The sequence below is a fragment of the Gobius niger genome, assembly GCF_951799975.1.
Source record: "Gobius niger genome assembly, chromosome: 14".
In the NCBI taxonomy this organism is placed as follows: Eukaryota; Metazoa; Chordata; class Actinopteri; order Gobiiformes; family Gobiidae; genus Gobius; species Gobius niger.
In genome coordinates, this window is record NC_136865.1 from 30859208 (window position 1) to 30879127 (window position 19920).

Here is a 19920-nt window from a genome sequence, read left to right on the forward strand (position 1 = left end):
GAACCAGTGGTTCCAAACCTGGGGGGCGGGCCTAGGATTGCAGGGGGGCCAGAGCTGTGCCTGGTCTGAGGGTCAGGTCATCAATTAGATTATCTCTGGTTAAAAAACAGAGTTTTTGGACTGTGGGGCCCGACAACAGCAAAGGTTGGGAACCACTGTGTCAGACGATGTCCAGCTCTAAAGTCCGCCCACTTTAGCCGCTCGCTCTCAGGTCTTACGTGGAGTCTGTGTCGAGTCTCCTGAACACGAGAAGAACCTGACACAGCTCTGACTCTGACGCCGGGTCTGATTGTTCTAATAGTGGAGGCTGAACCCGTGTCCCGGCGTTACCTGCCGCTCCCTCACGCTCGCGTCTGCTGTAAATGATAGTTTTCCTGGAGTCGGGGACATTTTAACCACTTGGACGTGAGTCAGAGCCTCAGGCCTGTCATCAGTGTGACTCACTTCAGTAAACAAGCAAACCTCAACACGGCCTTCACTGAGAGGGTCCAGATTCACCTGGAGGATCAGGGCTGGAGGATCAGGGCTGGAGGATCAGGGCTGGAGGATCAGGGCTGGAGGATCAGGGCTGGAGGATCAGGGCTGGAGGATCAGGGCTGGAGGATCAGGTGGAGGATCAGGGCAGGAGGATCAGGGCTGGAGGATCAGGGCTGGAGGATCAGGGCAGGAGGATCAGGGCTGGAGGATCAGGGCTGGAGGATCAGGGCTGGAGGATCAGGGCTGGAGGATCAGGGCTGGAGGATCAGGGCTGGAGGATCAGGGCTGGAGGATCAGGTCTGGAGGATCAGGGCTGGAGGATCAGGGCAGGAGGATCAGGGCTGGAGGATCAGAGCTGGAGGATCAGGGCTGGAGGATCAGGGCTGGAGGATCAGGTGGAGGATCAGGGCAGGAGGATCAGGGCAGGAGGATCAGGGCTGGAGGATCAGGGCAGGAGGATCAGAGCTGGAGGATCAGGGCTGGAGGATCAGGGCTGGAGGATCAGGGCTGGAGGATCAGGGCTGGAGGATCAGGGCTGGAGGATCAGGTGGAGGATCAGGGCAGGAGGATCAGGGCAGGAGGATCAGGGCTGGAGGATCAGGGCAGGAGGATCAGGGCTGGAGGATCAGGGCTGGAGGATCAGGGCTGGAGGATCAGGGCTGGAGGATCAGGGCTGGAGGATCAGGGCTGGAGGATCAGGGCTGGAGGATCAGGGCTGGAGGATCAGGGCTGGAGGATCAGGTGGAGGATCAGGGCAGGAGGATCAGGGCAGGAGGATCAGGGCTGGAGGATCAGGGCTGGAGGATCAGGGCTGGAGGATCAGGGCTGGAGGATCAGGGCTGGAGGATCAGGGCTGGAGGATCAGGGCTGGAGGATCAGGGCTGGAGGATCAGGGCAGGAGGATCAGGGCTGGAGGATCAGAGCTGGAGGATCAGGGCTGGAGGATCAGGGCTGGAGGATCAGGGCTGGAGGATCAGGGCTGGAGGATCAGGGCTGGAGGATCAGAGCTGGAGGATCAGGGCTGGAGGATCAGAGCTGGAGGATCAGGGCTGGAGGATCAGGGCTGGAGGATCAGAGCTGGAGGATCAGGGCTGGAGGATCAGGGCAGGAGGATCAGGGCTGGAGGATCAGGGCTGGAGGATCAGGGCTGGAGGATCAGGAGGATCAGGGCTGGAGGATCAGGGCTGGAGGATCAGGGCTGGAGGATCAGGGCTGGAGGATCAGGGCTGGAGGATCAGGGCTGGAGGATCAGGGCTGGAGGATCAGGGCAGGAGGATCAGGGCTGGAGGATCAGGGCTGGAGGATCAGGAGGATCAGGGCTGGAGGATCAGAGCTGGAGGATCAGGGCTGGAGGATCAGGGCTGGAGGATCAGGGCTGGAGGATCAGGGCTGGAGGATCAGGGCAGGAGGATCAGGGCTGGAGGATCAGGGCTGGAGGATCAGGGCTGGAGGATCAGGAGGATCAGGGCTGGAGGATCAGGGCTGGAGGATCAGGAGGATCAGGGCTGGAGGATCAGGAGGATCAGGGCTGGAGGATCAGGAGGATCAGGGCTGGAGGATCAGGGCTGGAGGATCAGGAGGATCAGGGCTGGAGGATCAGAGCTGGAGGATCAGGGCTGGAGGATCAGGGCTGGAGGATCAGGGCTGGAGGATCAGGGCTGGAGGATCAGGGCAGGAGGATCAGGGCTGGAGGATCAGGGCTGGAGGATCAGGGCTGGAGGATCAGGAGGATCAGGGCTGGAGGATCAGGGCTGGAGGATCAGGGCTGGAGGATCAGGGCTGGAGGATCAGGGCAGGAGGATCAGGGCTGGAGGATCAGAGCTGGAGGATCAGGGCTGGAGGATCAGGGCTGGAGGATCAGGGCTGGAGGATCAGGGCAGGAGGATCAGGTGGAGGATCAGGGCTGGAGGATCAGAGCTGGAGGATCAGGGCTGGAGGATCAGGGCTGGAGGATCAGAGCTGGAGGATCAGGGCTGGAGGATCAGAGCTGGAGGATCAGGGCTGGAGGATCAGGGCTGGAGGATCAGAGCTGGAGGATCAGGGCTGGAGGATCAGGGCTGGAGGATCAGGGCTGGAGGATCAGGGCAGGAGGATCAGGGCTGGAGGATCAGGGCTGGAGGATCAGGGCTGGAGGATCAGGAGGATCAGGGCTGGAGGATCAGGGCTGGAGGATCAGGGCTGGAGGATCAGGGCTGGAGGATCAGGGCTGGAGGATCAGGGCTGGAGGATCAGGGCTGGAGGATCAGGGCTGGAGGATCAGGGCTGGAGGATCAGAGCTGGAGGATCAGAGCTGGAGGATCAGGGGATCAGGGCTGGAGGATCAGGGCTGGAGGATCAGAGCTGGAGGATCAGAGCTGGAGGATCAGGGGATCAGGGCTGGAGGATCAGGGCTGGGGGATCAGGGCTGGAGGGTCAGGGCTGGAGGATCAGGGCTGGAGGATCAGGGCTGGAGGATCAGGGCTGGAGGATCAGGGCTGGAGGATCAGGGCTGGAGGATCAGGGCTGGAGGATCAGGGCTGGAGGATCAGGGCTGGAGGATCAGAGCTGGAGGATCAGAGCTGGAGGATCAGGGCTGGAGGGTCAGGGCTGGAGGATCAGGGCTGGAGGATCAGGAGGATCAGAGCTGGAGGATCAGGGCAGGAGGATCAGGGCTGGAGGATCAGGGCTGGAGGATCAGAGCTGGAGGATCAGAGCTGGAGGATCAGGGCTGGAGGATCAGGGCTGGAGGATCAGGGCTGGAGGGTCAGGAGGATCAGGGCTGGAGGATCAGAGCTGGAGGATCAGAGCTGGAGGATCAGGGCTGGAGGATCAGGTGATGTATCCATCCAGATTACATCCATTAGTGTCCCTTATTTTTCTGTTCTCGCGCTGTCGTCCCAGGACTACAGTGGTGAGTCACTCTGGGCCAGATCTTGTGAAGAAACAGAGGCGACTGAGGCTGGTTCATTACAAGCAGCACAATCGAAAACAAAAGCGAAATTGCCTTGAAAAGTCTGTTTGAGCGTCGGTTATGCTCAAACAGTAGATCAACGCTCTCACCCCTAACACCAAAACAACACCAGTTTTCCATAAATAAACCACACGTGCCTCAAGTGCCACAACACCAGGTCTGATCCGAGTTTTAAGGAGACGTTTCCATCGTGTGTCAGTCTTTTCCTCCTGATGATGCTCCTTGTGGAGCCACAGCTCAGTCCAAAAGGAAGAAGCACATTTCACAGGTCACAGAGCAACATTTTTTTTCCAATTCAGCCGCTCCTGAATCCTGCAGCTGTAGCTCAAATGTTCCAACACGCTACAGTTTTCTTGCAGCTGCTTCATAACTCTAACTCCTCCACAGCCGATATGACAGTTTCTGATCAGTTTAATCCTTTAGATTTCGTAACTTTGCGCATTCGAACGGTGTCCAGCGCGAGGCCTGGACACAACACAACCACAACATCTGGCCCTATGTTTCTCTTAAACCTTCATAATGCAGCCTTTACACTTGGCCTTGACCTGATCTAGTCCAGGTTTGCAACAGAAACAGAAACAATAATGTAACACAGACTGAGCCGCTGCTTCCCTGACGTCGGTCGCAGATATGTTTGTAAAGGCTGAACCGTAAATGTCTCCGGGAGGAAGTTCTCAAGGCTTTTGTGACGATTAAAGTCAATAGTTTTATCAGGCCATAAAGCGGCGGACGTCACCGAGCTCTGGAATCATCGCCTCCCTCTGAAAGACCGAGAGTTTAAATCTGAGACAGAGACAGTTCTGTGAGTTTGTCTTTAACACGTTCTCTCCACTTTTGACGGTTTACCCAGACATTTGACATCATTCTAGTTTCCACTGACTCAAACCTCCCCCTCAGGAATAAATATATTGCAAGATTTCGGTCATTTCATGTTTTCATCTAAAAATCAGGCATAAGGAATCTCGCTAACACAGGCTTGTAAAGCACAAGTGTAAGGCATCATTATTATTACAAAAATGGCTAAAATTGCCAATATCTTCAGCAAAAAGCCAGGTTTAAATGTGTGCTTTTATTTTCTGACATGTTTGTTCCAAAGATTTGCTCAGAGGGATTTTGGATCTGGTTTAGTTTTTGAATAAGCTTTTAACCTCTTAACTCCCGCCTGAACCGAGCACATTTTCTCCAGTTTGGCTTTACCCCAATCCAAAAGCTTCTGGAAAAAGGTGTGAAAATAGAGACAAAACTGAGACGAAAACAGTGATGGAAATGTGACAAAAGTGAGAAAACATCGGCAAAAAATTGACAAAAACTTTGCAAAAAAAAATGAAGAAAAAATGTGGCAAAAATGTCACAAAAAAGGACAAAAAAATGCCGAAAAATGTACAAAAAACATGACGAAAAAGTGGCAAAAATGTCAAAAAAATTGATAAAAATGACAAATTACAAAAAAATGACAAAAAATAGACAAAAAAATGATGAAAAAATGAACATGTGACAAAAAGTGACAAAAAAATTACTATTTGACAAAAAAATAGTTTAAAAAAAAAAAAAATAATTGTTATTATTGTTTTGTCACTTTTTGTAATTTATTGTTATTTTTGGGTTATTTTTGGTCTTTTTTTTGCTATTTTTGTCACATTTTTGTCCTTTTTTTGGTCCTTTTTTTTGTAATTTTTTGAGATTTTTCCGTCACTTTTTTGTCAACGTTTTCTCACTTTTTTGTCACATTTCCATCATTGTTTTCGTCTCAGCTCTGTCTCTATTTTCACACCTTTTTTCCAGAAGCTTTTGGATTGGGGTAAAGCCAAACTGGAGAAAATGTGCTCGGTTCAGGTGGGAGTTAAGGGGTTAACCTTGTAAAGAAAACACGTTTATGCAGCGTGGGCTGGACTGCTCCAGGCTCCAGGGGAACTCCAGCTGATTGTTCCTCAGACATGTTTCCATCATCACCTCAGAACCGTGGGCTCAGAGCTCAGAGCGGGACTGACGGCTCTGTCCCGAAGTCATTAAGACCTTTCCCCGTCACGCACACCCACCTCCGAGCCCCAAAACGCACACCTTTGCTCACATTCAGACTGTAAAGAGGAAATCAGCCCCAGGACTTTGGAAACTCATCTGGCGTGTAATTACAGCCGGGCTCCTGAAGCCGGGCTCCTGAAGCCACGCTCCGGCTCACAGAGGGAGGGGGGAGTAATGGGTCGAGGACGGGTGATTATCGGGACACACCGGAGAATGAACCGACAGAGCGGAGTCGGGGAGTTACTGTGAAGAGATGAAGAGCAGATACAGGCGACTTCTGATTTACTCAGTGACGCTGCAGGAGAACACGGAGAAAGGACTAAACACGACATAAATATGAGGGAAAGAAAAGGGAAAGAGCCGCAGCCTCCAGTGTGCACGACCTGCTCTGGCTCCCAGTACATTTGAAACTTGCTTCTAAGTCACTAAGTATCTGAATGACGTCACCGCTGCTTCGTACAAGCACTGGCCACAAGGCGTTTACTGCTGATCACACAACATTCCCACAGGCAGGATTCTTCACAAAGGTTTCTCTCATATATGATCGTCCTAAACATCTCAGCATTCGAAAAGCAAAGAGCACAGACAGATGTTCTCCTGGTCAGAGCATCTGGAATCGCTCCGACACAAACCGACCTGCTGAAGGTCCCCAGAACCAAAGCTAACAGTGGGTGGTGGTTCTTTTTCAGTGGCTGGTCCTCGGCTCTGGACACTCAACCATTACTGAGACAGTTTAAAAAAACTCACATGTTTAGATCTGCTTTTATACTAATAATAATGCATTAGTCTTATATAGCGCTTTTCCAGACGCTCAAAGTCGCTTTACAATTTGGTGCATTATTCATTCACTCCATACTCGGTGATGATAAGCGAGGCTGCGCACATCAGCCCCCACCACCAACCACGCACACACTCACTACATTTGCTAGGCTTCCTGGTGTTCCCAAAAGGTCTCCCATCCCAGTCCTAACCAGGCCCTTCCCTGCTGAGCTTCCGAGGTCTGACGGGATCGGGCCGAGCAAAGGTACCATCATCTGCTACCACGGGCTCAAATGGAAACATGGCTCTGTAAAACGGTAAACAGAGAAAACAGGAGGCTCATCGTTGGACGGACTGACAGGTTTTCTAAAACGAAGCACAAGGACAGTGTTTTGGACTTTTGCTCGGATTATCCCGTGCAGAAGCAGGACTGTTCGTGGTCCGCGGCAGATGCAGTGTGTGTTCCCCGGTGCCTTCACCGGTGCAAAGGGCTGGACCAGCGACTTTCAGGTAAGGAGACACCAGTTCAGTTGTGGATGTTTGTAAAGCGGACGATGAAGCTGATGGAAAACTGCTCTGCACGGCAGCACTCGTGTTCAACCGGTCAACGCGCTAAACCTCGCTCTCTGGGCTCTAATTTAGCCAAATAACATCTGAATCATTAATCTGACAGGTGCATTTTTGCTTCCTTTCTGCTCTGACTTCATTCGGTAAGTCTTTGTGGGAAATGTACCAGCGCAGGGATGCTCTGTGTGAAGTTATCAGGTAAAAAAGAGGCTGGAGATGAGCGCGTCATCTTAAAGGAGCTTTTTTTTCATGAAGCGCGAGGTCTGGACAGAACAGCGGCTCAGCTGTTTGGTCAACCCTTAATATTATGTCTGTGGTCGGCCCTCTGTCCACTCAGCTGAGAGGAGCAGTGGCTGAGCAGGAGATAGTCGTGTTGTTTGAGATGTGGTGTTGGTTCAGTTGGTCCTCACATGTAACTCTCTCATTCTGTGTGGTTTAGATGTGATTTAGTCCTGCCTTAGTCCTGATATTGCATGTTTTTGCCCCGGCTTAATCCTGGTTCAGTTCTGAGTAGTCCTACTTTACTATTAGGCTCTTTATTATTCTGTAATCTATTGCTGTGTTTTTTTTTCTTCTTTTTTTCTACAAAGCCTTAAAATGCTGGAATATAATATGACTTTTATGTTTAGACCCAATTCTATTCTATTCAAGCAGTGATGATAATGACATTTTTATTCACTTATCCCAAAAATATGAATGTTTGGTGGTGGGAGGCTCACCCCTGACCGGCCCAGTGGCCAATGACAAACCACAAATCTCCCCCAGTGAAAAAAGTAGATCAACAGTCCTGCTGTAAGCAACGCTGACTGTGAAAGAGGATTTTCTCAAATGAACATAACAAGCCAAAATGGTCAAAAAGTAATGTTTCAGCACTCATGTTCATTTCTTTGGTTGTGCCTCCTTTGAATAAGTGGATACAAATATGTTAAGAAATGGTTTCTTCTCAGACGTAGGACGACAGACCACGTGCCTGCCCACAGAGGAGCTTCATAGATCATAGAAACAAATAAACTGAGTGGATCTGGCAAAAGCAGAATTTGTTCATTTTGTAAATCACACAGACCCCCAAACATTTATGATCGTTAAAACCTGCTAAAGGATGTCTAAAAATAATTCAAGACCATACAAAATATTGGAGACTGAAATAATTACAGTATCAAATTCCTTGTATTGTGCAGTATGAATACTATATACTGTTCAGGACCCATGACACATAAAGATATCAAATGTAGCGTGTATCCTAATGCTTGTTGAAGGTCAGAGTTCCCCCACCTCCCAAATTCCACTTTAACCACTGGGTAAAAGTAAGGTAAAATAAGGTAAAATAAGGTAAAATATCACAATAATATCGCTATCACAATACTGCACCGCCGTATCACAAGTTACTTTAATATCTTTCAGCCCTGATGGAAACACTTTGGTTCTGCAGGTGTTTGCCGCTGTTTGAAAGTCTAATGGAGCGACTAAAGGTCAGATGTTGTTAAAGAGTGGAATTAAAATGGCACAAAAGTTTAGTCCCTGTGGATATTTCTCCCGTCTTCAGCCATATTTGGATAACAGAATCTTTCCTGCTACACGTGGACACCGAACATGTCCGTATTTGTGAATGAAGAAGCCTCTAAAAAGCTCCACTCTCGCTGGAACAACCTGGCATTTGTCCTGAAACCTGAAGAGACTGAACCAGGGCGATCTAAAAGCAGTCGTGTCATTTACAAACGTGTGATGACGGTTTTTACCATAAAATTACAGTGAGCGGCGTCTCGGGCGACACCCAAACGCACCACGGAGCCCAGTCTGACACAAACCCACAGAAACTGCTCTGTGCAACACGTTTCAGTTCCTCCACAGTCATTTCTAAACTCCATGTTTTACTCTGAACGCGATGAACCTCGGGAAACTGTACATTCACAATAAGAGCCCCCGTGTGCTCCGCTTCCTTGTGTTTGGCTTTACCCCAATCCAAAAGCTTCAACAAAAAATGACAAAAATGCGACAAAAAATGCGACAAAAAATGCGACAAAAAATGAAAAAAAATGACAAAAAAATTGACACACATTTGACAAAAATGACAAAAAAAAGACAAAAAATGTGACAAAAAATTAGACAAAAATTAGACAAAAATTAGACAAAAAAATTACCAAAAAATTACCAAAAAATTACAAAAATATACAAAAAAATGACAAAAAATTTCAACAAAAAAAAAGACAAAAAAATGACCCAAAATGACAAAACAAAGACAAAAAATGTGACAAAAATGACAAAAAATTACAAAAAATTACAAAAAAATTACAAAAAATTTGACAAAAATTCGACAAAAAAATGACAAAAAATGACAAAAAATTACAAAAAAATGACGAAAAATTTCAACAAAAAAAATGACAAAAAATGACAAAAAAATGACAAAAAATCGACAAAAAAATTACAAAAAATTACAAAACAAAGACAAAAAATGTGACAAAAAAAGACAAAAAAATGACAAAAAAATGACAAAACAAAGACAAAAAAATGACAAAAAAATGACAAAAAATTTGACAAAAAAATGTCCAAAAAAAGCTACAAAAATGAGTTGAAAACCCCCCAAAAATGCTGCAGGAGAACACGGAGAAAAGACTAAATTACACATAAATATGAGGGAAATAAAAGGGAAAGAGCCAAAGTTATCCAACATTGATGAACCGGTGGACAGTGTTGTTTTTCCAGCTCCGTCTCCAGACCAAATTAAACCTTCCCTCGGCCAGAATGACCCAGTGAAGGTTCTGCGCTTTTATTAACTCCTGCTAAAATAAGGTAAAATATGGTAAAATAAACTGTAAGTTCACAATAAGAGCCCCCGTATGCTCCGCTTCGGACTCGGGTGTGAAATCCCGTCCTCCTGACACACTGACCTCGCCCTCGCCTTCACGGAGACAAAAAAGGCAGCGAGCCGAGCCGAGCAAATACAGATGTCTGCGCTGGCACCGAGAGCGAGGGATTAGAGGCACAGCCCGGGCTCGTCTGCAGCGTCTGGCAAAGGCACCGGCTCTGTCTGCCATGACGGGTCCTCCTCCACGTCACAGCCAGGAGAGCGGATCATCCTCACGCCCAGGGTTTGTTTCAGAGACAGAACCCTCGCTACAGATTCACATTAACAGGAGATGGAGCTCAGAATCCTGTCCTCATGGTTCATTTCTCTGTAGCAGATCAACGAGCTCTACAGTAAACAGACCTCTCTTTTAAAACACATAAACCAGGCTTGTAAAATGGCGTTCTTTCACCTGCGCAACTTTGCTAAAATACGAAATATCCTAACTAAGAGCGATGCAGAAAAACGTATTCATGCATTTGTCTCTTCAAAGTTTTCAATTAGTTCAAAATGCAGCTGCAAGATTGTTAACGCGGACAAAGAGAAGAGAACACATCACACCTGTCAAAAGTCTCTCCTTCCTGTTGAGTTTACAATCAAATTTAAAATCCTGCTCCTAACATTTAAAGGAACAGGCCACCGTTTTTCCATACTGAGATATGTTCTTACCTGAGCTTTGACGAGTTCTTTAGGACCTGTCTGATCTTCCCCCGTGTCTTCAGTCACGTAAACACAGCGCAGACGGCGTTAGCATTTAGCCTCTCCCTCTCTCCTCTATAGCTCCAAAACAGGTCAAGATAGAAGCTACCAAGCTCTTCCACGTTTTCCCTATTTAAATATGGTTACGTGAAGTGTTCCACTACAAAGTATAATTACACAAAATTAAACAATGTGGATTTTCTAAGCGGATAAAAGGGGGAACTATATTGTAAGGCGTAATAATACCAGGAGTAATTCGAAATCCGCGCAGTAATCTTCACTTTACTGTGCGGATGCCAAATTACTCCTGGTATTAGTACGCCTTACAATATAGTTCCCCCTTTTATCCGCTTAGAAAATCCACATTGTTTAATTTTGTGTAATTATACTTTGTAGTGGAACACTTCACGTAACCATATTTAAATACGGGAAACGTGGAAGAGCTTGGTAGCTTCTATCTTGACCTGTTTTGGAGCTATAGAGGAGAGAGGGAGAGGCTAAATGCTAACGCCGTCTGCGCTGTGTTTACGTGACTGAAGACACGGGGGAAGATCAGACAGGTCCTAAAGAACTCGTCAAAGCTCAGGTAAGAACATATCTCAGTATGGAAAAACAGTGGCCTGTTCCTTTAAATCCATAAAGTGTTTAGCTCCGCTTTATCTACAAGACGCCATTGTTCCATATCGGCCAACCAGAGCTCTCCGCTCTCAAAACTCAGGGACTAATGATGCAACTTAAAATATATAAAGTGGGATCTGAGGTGGACAAACTTCTGACCGATGCTTCTCAGCTCAGCATTTTGAGACTCTCACTCTGAGAACTCGCTATCACTTTCGGTTCCGGAGATATCGGCTTTTAATCGGCATTATATCGGCCGATATTGTAAAACACCCTGATATCGGCCTGATCGATCAGCCGGCGACCTCTAGTGGAGACAATATTCCAAACGATGAAAGGACTTTGAGCATAAACACGATCAGGGAAAACATGCTGGACCGTCATGGCCGCAGAGACTCACCTTGTTGGGCGTGTTGTCCAGGGACAGGGCGCTCCTGGGGGGCCCCTGGTAAACGCTCGGGGCCTTGTACATGGCTGAGGCCCCCCCGGCCTGAGCCTGAGTCTGGGCGGGAGCCAGAGGAGACCCCCCCGTCTGCAGCGGCGACTGCAGCGGCGACGGCAGCGGCGACGGCGCCTCGAACATGGGCCCGATCAGCAGCTTGAGCCGGTTGCCGGGGGCGATGCCCTGGCGCCCGTGCAGCGAGCAGAGCCACCAGCCCTCCAGCCCCCCCGTGTTCTGCTCGATCACCGTCAGGATGTCGCCTTTGCGGAACGCCAGCTCCTCCGGCGACTCGGGCACGTTGTCGTACAGCGCCTTCGCCATCAGGTTCTGCAGAGACAGCGGGACACGGTCAGACCGGCGAGGGTCAAAGGTCAAAGGTCAAAGGTCAGGGAGGAGGATTCAGAGGCTCCTGCTCCACATTACTGACACGTTAACCCCATAACTCCCACCTGAACTGAGCACATTTTCTCCAGCTTTACCCCAATTCAAAAGCTTCTGGAAAAAAGGTGTGAAAATAGCGACAGAACTGAGACGAAAACAAGGATGAAGATGTGACAAAAAATGACAAAAAATGACCAAAAAAATGACAAAAAATGTGACAAAAAATTGACTAAAAAATGACAAAAGATGATAAAAAAAATGACAAAAAATGTGACAAAAATGTGACAAAAAAATTAGAAAAAAATGACAAAAAAAATTGACAAAAAAATGTGACAAAAAATTAGAAAAAATTAGAAAAAATTAGAAAAACATGACAAAAAATGACCAAAAAAACATGACAAAAAATGACCAAAAAAATGACAAAAAATAACAAAAAAATGACAAAAAATGACAAAAAATGACAAAAAATGACAAAAAAATGACAAAAATGTGACAAAAAATGTGACAATGACAAAAAATGACAAAAAAATGACAAAAAAATGACAAAAATGTGACAAAAAATGACAAAAAATGACAAAAAAATGACAAAAATGTGACAAAAAATGTGACAAAAAATGACAAAAAATGACAAAAAATGACAAAAAAATGACAAAAAAATGACAAAAATGTGACAAAAAATGTGACAAAAAATGACAAAAAATGACAAAAAAATGACAAAAAAATGACAAAAATGTGACAAAAAATGTGAAAAATTGGTCTCGTGACCTGCTGTATCTGACCCATAGAATGACTCGTACATAAAGATATCAGACATTATTTAAACATTAGGACGATATGAACAAATATTTATATCACAGTATGAAAAAGAAATATCACAATAACAACGATTAATTTACACCTGACAAAATACTTTAAAATCAAAGCCTTTAGACAACAGGGCAAATTCATTTTTTTATTCTATTTATTCATCTAAATCTCTACCTTCATCTGGAAGAACCTGAAGATAAGATGAAATAATGCTTCATCTCCATCACAGTGAAAGGCTCAGTTTGTGGAAGTTTGTTTGCATTAATGTGAGAAAAATGCATTTCTAAAAGAGCCCTGTGGACACGTCCAGCCAGGTCGCTCTCCAGGGTCGTCCTTTTGCATCATGTGATCAAACAGTCAGAGCCCCCCCTCCTCCTCAAGGCCTCAGAGCTCCTTCACCGCAGCCTCTGTCCCACATCCAGCCTCCAGATGTTCCTCTCAAACCTTCCCACATGTCCCCGATCGTTCCCAGTGCTTGGGCTCCGGGGCAGAGCTGTGGAACCTCCCAGAGGCCGGACGGGGCCGGAAGATAATGGCCGCTCCGGTCAGGAAACGCCGCTGTGATGGAGAGGCCTCTTTAGCGCTAATCTCCGCTAAACGCAGCGATCTGCTTCCTCTGCTTCCTCTGCTTCAGCCGGGGAGGAGTTAAGTGAGCGTAAACGGTCCCGAGCGCCGCCAGGCCGGGCGCAATCAGCCCCCGCGCCGCAATTAGCCAAACGCACAGGCTGCAGCGATTTAGCCAAACGACTGAATGTTTAAGGCTGGGAAAAAGAAGTTCCCTTTGTGGGAGACAGAGCGGCTAAAGACCAGGGGACAAAACTAAACTTTAGGGACGTTTACTCCCAATGAGTCTGTGATAAAAGTTTATATCGTGTTCAGTTAAAACTATTGAAGACCTGAAGAAAACACCATCCACCAAGACCACAAATACAACATCATACACAAAACACCGGCCCATCATTGGACTGGGAGATACGGACAAAAAATAAAATCTCGATTTGTTTTTACTCCGTTTGGACGGTTGATTTTTTTAACCTCTTAACTCCCGCCTGAACCGAGAGGATTTTTTTCCTCACGTCATCAGATTTTTTTCCATCATTTTTTTGTTGGGTATTCAACCCATTTTTGTAACTTTTTTGTCATTTTTTTGTCAATTTTCATCACATTTTTGTCATTTTTTCGTCAATTTTTTGTAATTTCTTTATGAATTTTTTGTCGTTTTTTTTCTTATCTTTGGTCACCTTTTGGTCATTTTTTCGCTATTTTTTTGTAATTGTTTTGTCAATTTTTTTATCAGATTTTTTTCCATCATTTTTTTGTTGGGTGTTCAACTCATTTTTTTTACTTTTTGTCATTTTTTGTCACATTTTGGTCATTTTTTCGTAATTTTTTAATCAAATTTTTGTCATTTTTTCGACAATTTTTTGTCAATTTCTTGTGACATTTTTGCCACTTTTTCTTCAATTTTTTGTCACTTTTTTGTCGATGTTTTCGCACTTTTTTGTCACATTTCTGTCATTTTTTCGTCATTTTTTTTTTTCATTTTTTGTCACATTTTTGTCATTTTTTGGTCATTTTTTTGTCAATTTTTTATCAATTTTTTATCACATTTTTGTCATTTATTTGTCACATTTTTGTCATTTTTTTGACCATTTTTTGTCAATTTCTTGTGACATTTTGGTGACATTTTTGCCACTTTTTCTTCAATGTTTTCTCACTTTTTTGTCACATTTCCATCATTGTTTTCGCCTCAGTTTCGTTTTTTCCAGAAGCTTTTGGATTGGGGTAAAGCCAAACTGGAGAAAATGTGCTCGGTTCAGGTGGGAGTTAAGGGGTTAAATCAAGAACATTTTTATTGAATTTTAACATATTAAAAAAAGATGTAAACATACGCGCATATGTTTGGTACAAAAATGGTATATTAAAAACAAAATCCCCGGCCAAAACAAATTTAAATAAAAAATGTCGGAAAGGGTCAGAGGTTCTTAAAGAGACAGAGGCCTATTTCAAGACATTCACTACAGCCATTTTGAGAGAGACATTTTATACAAGGCAGTTATTCTAATTTACTGCATTTACAGACCAACAGAAGGTTTGTCATCATTGTAGTGTGATATAGACTGGTGCTATGGGACTGAAAAAACCCCTCTTTAATGAGGATTTGGAATCAGCCTCATCTCGTTCTTGACAAACATAACGACTCGCACACATTTCCCTCCCCGTGTTTCTCCCCCTCAGACGCTGAGCGAGCGAATCCAGACTCAGGAACGAGGCTCATCATCCAGAGGCTTTTGTTTCTGATAATTACATCGACACAAAGGAGCTCCGCGTTATCTTTATGTGGGGGATTTCTGCTCGTCTGAGGAGAGAAAACACTCCAGACAGAAGTCCTTCAGGAATGTGAGGCCTGTGGAGACGTGTCAGAGTCTGGGTTCATCCACGAAAACACAAGGAAATAATGAGGAATTTATCCATTTCAGTGTTTCCAAGAGAGGGAAGGACATCATAAATAATATATACATTTGAGATTAGAGCTACAGGATCATATTGAAAAGGCTGTTTGGAAGATCTGCAAATTTACAATATAAAAAGTGGAATAGTTGTATTAAAAAAAAGGGAGACTTAATAGGAAAACTATTAAAGAACACTGGGGGATAAACTGTCAAAAAATGTGCGAATAATTGAAAACAAAACAAAAAGTGAAACAAAAATGAAAAAAAATTGAGGGTGAAAAAATGTTTTGGAAAAATTGTAAAAGAAATGGGAAAAATTAGGAAAGAAAATTGTCAAGAAGTTCCCAAGAAGTGACTTCCTGTTTCGATCCAGCTCGCCAAAATAAAAAATAAAAACTGCTCGACTCACTGATTAGTTCAGCAGGAACATTACAAGAATATAATAAAAAAAAACATACATTTAAAGGGTTTTGTCTGTTAAGAGTTTGGCAGAAAGAAAGTTGAACTAATGAATGAGATGGTGCTTTTATTTTGGCGAGCTGGATCGAAACAGGAAGTCACTTCTTGGGCGGCGTTGTTATGGTTTAAAAAATTTAAATAGTCAAAAATGTGGCGATAATTGGCTAAGAGGTATAATAAAAAAGGGGGGAAGGGAAAAAATGAAAAAAAAAAAAAAATTGGATTGGACTGTTTGGTCTTTGTTTTGAGATTTAAATTTTAGCTTAGTCCCTTTGTCTGCACATGCGTCTTTAGCCGCGGCTGTCCCCACACAGGAAATTACCATATTTGGATTACAGGGTCGGGAAAAGAAGGAAAGAAAGATGGGAGGGAGGGAAGAAGGAAGGAAGGAAAAAAAGAAGGAAGGAAGGAAGGAAGAAAGGAAACAAAGAAGGAAGGAAGGAAGGAAGGAAGAGGGAAGGAAAGAAAGAAGGAAACAAAGAAGGAAGGAAGGAAGGAAGGAAGAGGGAAGGAAAGAAAGAAGGAAACAAAGAAGGAAGGAAGGAAGGAAGGAAGAGGGAAGGAAAGAAAGGAGGAAAGAAGGAAAGAAGGAAGAGGGAAGGAAAGAAAGGAGGAAAGAAGGAAAGAAGGAAGAGGGAAGGAAAGAAAGAAGGAAAGAAAGAAGGAAGGAAACAAAGAGGGAAGGAAAGAAAGAAGGAAGGAAACAAAGAGGGAAGGAAAGAAGGAAGGAAGAAGGAAAGAGGGAAGGAAAGAAAGAAGGAAGAAGGAAAGAGGGAAGGAAAGAAGGAAAGAAAGACAGAAAAAAAAGAAAGGAAGGAAAGAAGGACGGAAGGGAAGAAAAAGGAGGGAAGGAGGAAGGGTGGATAGAAGGCCCTAAAGCTTAGTCCCTTTGTCTGGGAGTCTGTCTCCCACAAAGGAAATGACCATATTTGGATTACAGAGTCTTTCCTGCCACACGTGGATACCAAACATGTCAGTATTTATGAATGAATACGCGGGGACAGGGACCTTAAAACTAAGACATCGACGCTCAGATTCCCCACACTGGTCGGAGCTCAGATTCCCCACACTGGTCGGAGCTCAGATTCCCCACACTGGTCGGAGCTCAGAGGGTGACGTCACTTTGTTTCTCTCAGCGCGACGCCTTCACATAAACCATAAACACGCAGAAAAACATTCTCGTCACTTCTGTTTTCGGTTAAAACCGTTGTAATTTTACTGGCTCCACATTCCTGCGGCTCCTCGTCCACCTCAGATCTTTACCGACCACAAACTCCAGCCTTTCTCACGCCGTTACTCAGAACGTTCTGCTCCGGCTTCAGGATCAGGTCTTCAGGAGATACAGGAGAGAGGACTGTGTATTTATATTTCTACTACTATGAGCGGAGAGAGGGGTAGAAGGAACGAAAGGAAGGAAAGAGGGAAGAAAGGAAACAAAGACTGAAGGGAGGAAGGAAGGAAAGATAGAAGGAAGGAAAGAAGGAGGGAAGAAGGAAAGAAGGAAAGAAAGAAAGAAGGAAAGAAAGAAGGAAGGAAGGAAGGAAGGAAGGAAGGGAAGAGGGAAGATAGAAGGAAGGAAAGAAGGAGGGAAGGAAAGAAAGAAAGAAGGAAGGAAGGAAGGAAGGAAGGAAGGAAGGAAGGAAGGAAGGAAGGAAGGAAAGAGGGAAGAAGGAAGGAAGGAAAGAGGGAAGAAGGAAAGAGGGAAAGAAAGAAAGACAGAAGGAAGGATGGAAGGAAGGAAGGAAGGAAGGAAGGAAGGAAGGGAAGAAAGAAAGAAAGACAGAAGGAAGGAAGGCAGGAAAGAGGAAAGAAAGAAGGAAGAAAGGAAGAAAGGGAGGAAGGAAGGAAGGAAGGAAGGAAAGAAAGACAGAAGGAAGGAAAGAAAGAAGAAAGAAGGAAGGAAAGACGGAAGGAAGAAAGGGGAGAAAGAAGGAAGAAAGGAAGAAAGGGAGGAAGGAAGGAAGGAAGGAAAGAGGGAAGAAGGAAAGAAGGAAAGAAGGAAAGAAAGAAAGACAGAAGGAAGGAAGGAAAGAAGGAAGGAAGGAAGAAAGGGAGGAAGGAAAGAGGAAAGAAAGAAGAAAGAAGGAAGAAAGGAAGGAAAGAGGGAAGAAGGAAAGAAGGAAGGAAGAAAGAAGGAAGAAAGGAAGAAAGGAAGGAAGGAAGGAAGGAAAGAGGAAAGAAAGAAGAAGAAAGAAGGAAGAAAGGAAGAAAGGGAGAAAGGGAGGAAGGAAGGAAGGAAGGGAAGAGGAAAGAAAGAAGGAAGAAAGGAAGAAAGGGAGGAAGGAAGGAAGGAAGGAAGGAAGGGAAGAGGGACGAAGGAAAGAAGGAAAGAAAGAAAGAAAGAAAGAAAGAAAGAAAGACAGAAGGAAGGAAGGAAAGACAGAAGGAAGGAAGGAAGGAAGGAAGGAAGGAAGGAAGGAAGGAAGGAAGAACAGAGATCTGTGTATTTATATTCCTACTACCATGAGCGGAGAGCGGGGCCCGTACACAGAACAGTCCGAGCCATTCCTTCCCACAATCCCTTTCTCAGAACTTCAGCTCGGACATTTTTCCGTGAGCCGCAGAGTTTGAGAATGAATCAACACGAACGGGAAATACCACAGGACTGACGGCCGCTCCTGCATCGCGCTCCGCTTTCACAACTTCTACACTATTTCTGGACTCATTCTTGTTTTCGATGAAGCTAAAAATAGCCCCCTCCTGAACCCCCCCCCCCCCTCCAGAGGACACGCTGTGGGTCCTGTGTGTGTGTGTGTGTGTGTGTGTTCTTGTATATACGTCTTTGTGAGGCCCGGTTTGAGTTTTTAACCAACAGAGTGAGGACATTTCTGTAAAGTGAGGCCATTTTGGGAGGTCCTCACTTATTTGAAGGACTGTTTGAGGGTCAAGATGTGGTTTCAGTGTGGTAGGCAACGTCAGGCCCGGGGGCCAAATCCGGCCGTCCATCATGAAGCCTCTGGCCCTCAAGATGATTTTGAGGAATATTATGACCCAAATCAGAGATCAAATTAGGGCTGTGCAATTAATCGAAATTCGATTACGATTTCGATTACAACAGTAAAAGATTACAAAATTAGCATAATGGCAAAAAATCGATAATACATTTTATTTTTCAATATTTTGTTTTTTTCCAAATTTTTCTTTTTTTAATTTTTTTTTCTAATTTTCTGATTTTTGTCACTTTTTTGATGGATTTTTGTCTTTTTTTTGATGGATTTTTGTCTTTTTTTTGCTGGATTTTTGTCACTTTTTTGATGGATTTTTGTCACTTTTTTGATGGATTTTTGTCTTTTTTTGCTGGATTTTTGTCTTTTTTGATGGATTTTTGTCTTTTTTTTTGATGGATTTTTGTCACTTTTTTGATGGATTTTTGTCTTTTTTGATGGATTTTTGTCTTTTTTTGATGGATTTTTGTCTTTTTTGATGGTTTTTTGTCTTTTTTTTTGATGGATTTTTGTCTTTTTTTTGTTGGATTTTTGTCTTTTTTTTGCTGGATTTTTGTCTTTTTTTGATGGTTTTTTGTCTTTTTTTTGTTGGTTTTTTGTCTTTTTTTTGTTGGATTTTTGTCTTTTTTTTGCTGGATTTTTGTCTTTTTTTGATGGTTTTTTGTCTTTTTTTTGTTGGTTTTTTGTCTTTTTTTTGTTGGATTTTTGTCTTTTTTTGCTGGATTTTTGTCACTTTTTTGCTGGATTTTTTTCTTTTTTTGATGGATTTTTGTCACTTTTTTGATGGATTTTTTTTAAAGGTAACAAATAATCGTTTGAATAATCGTGATTTCAATTATGACAAAAATAATCGTGATTATTATTTTTTCAATAATCGAGCAGCCCTAGATCAAATGCCAGTTAAAAACCTCTTACCCCCCACTCTAACCAAGCGCATTGTCTCCATTTCCGCTTTTCTCAAATCTAAAAGCTTCCCGACTGGAGAGCTTGGCCAGTGTAACACCTCATTTGAAAGCTAAGACCTGCAAAACTGATTGTAACTTTTTTGTTGCATTGTCGCAGCGTTTTTTATTACATTTTTGTTGCTTTTTTTTGTCATGTTTTTGTCACTTTTTGGTGTCGGTTTGGTTGCGTTTTCTTCACCCTTTGTCCCTTTTTCTGTGGCTTTTTTGTCGGATTTTCGTTGCGTTTTCATTTTGTCATGTTTTTGTCGCTTTGATGTCGCTTTTTCAATACCCTTTAACTCTTGCCGCATTTTTGTCACTTTTTTGTTGCGTTTCATCCTCCCTATTTTGACGCTTTATTCAAGAAGCTTTTAGATTTGAGTGAAGCCGAATTGGAGAAAATGTGCTCGGTTCAGGTGGGGGTTAAGAAGTTAAAATGCTCTTGAAATGTGAAAAACACTGTCAATCCCTTTAACATTTCTGAACACCCATTTCGGTCAGACATGATGTGTAACACTGTTATTTGTAGAAAGTGATGCTTTACTTCTAGCGACCATT

At 44.2% G+C, this 19920-nt stretch overlaps 1 protein-coding gene across 1 annotated transcript in view; it reads right to left on the reverse strand.

The window, feature by feature from the left end:
- nedd9 (neural precursor cell expressed, developmentally down-regulated 9) overlaps positions 1-19920 on the reverse strand; it is an 89474-nt gene that overhangs the window by 27838 nt on the left and 41716 nt on the right. Inside the window, exon 2 of the mRNA XM_079570918.1 lies at positions 11332-11700. Within this exon, the coding sequence (XP_079427044.1) occupies positions 11332-11700 (369 nt within the window). The remainder of the gene's footprint in view (positions 1-11331; positions 11701-19920) is intronic.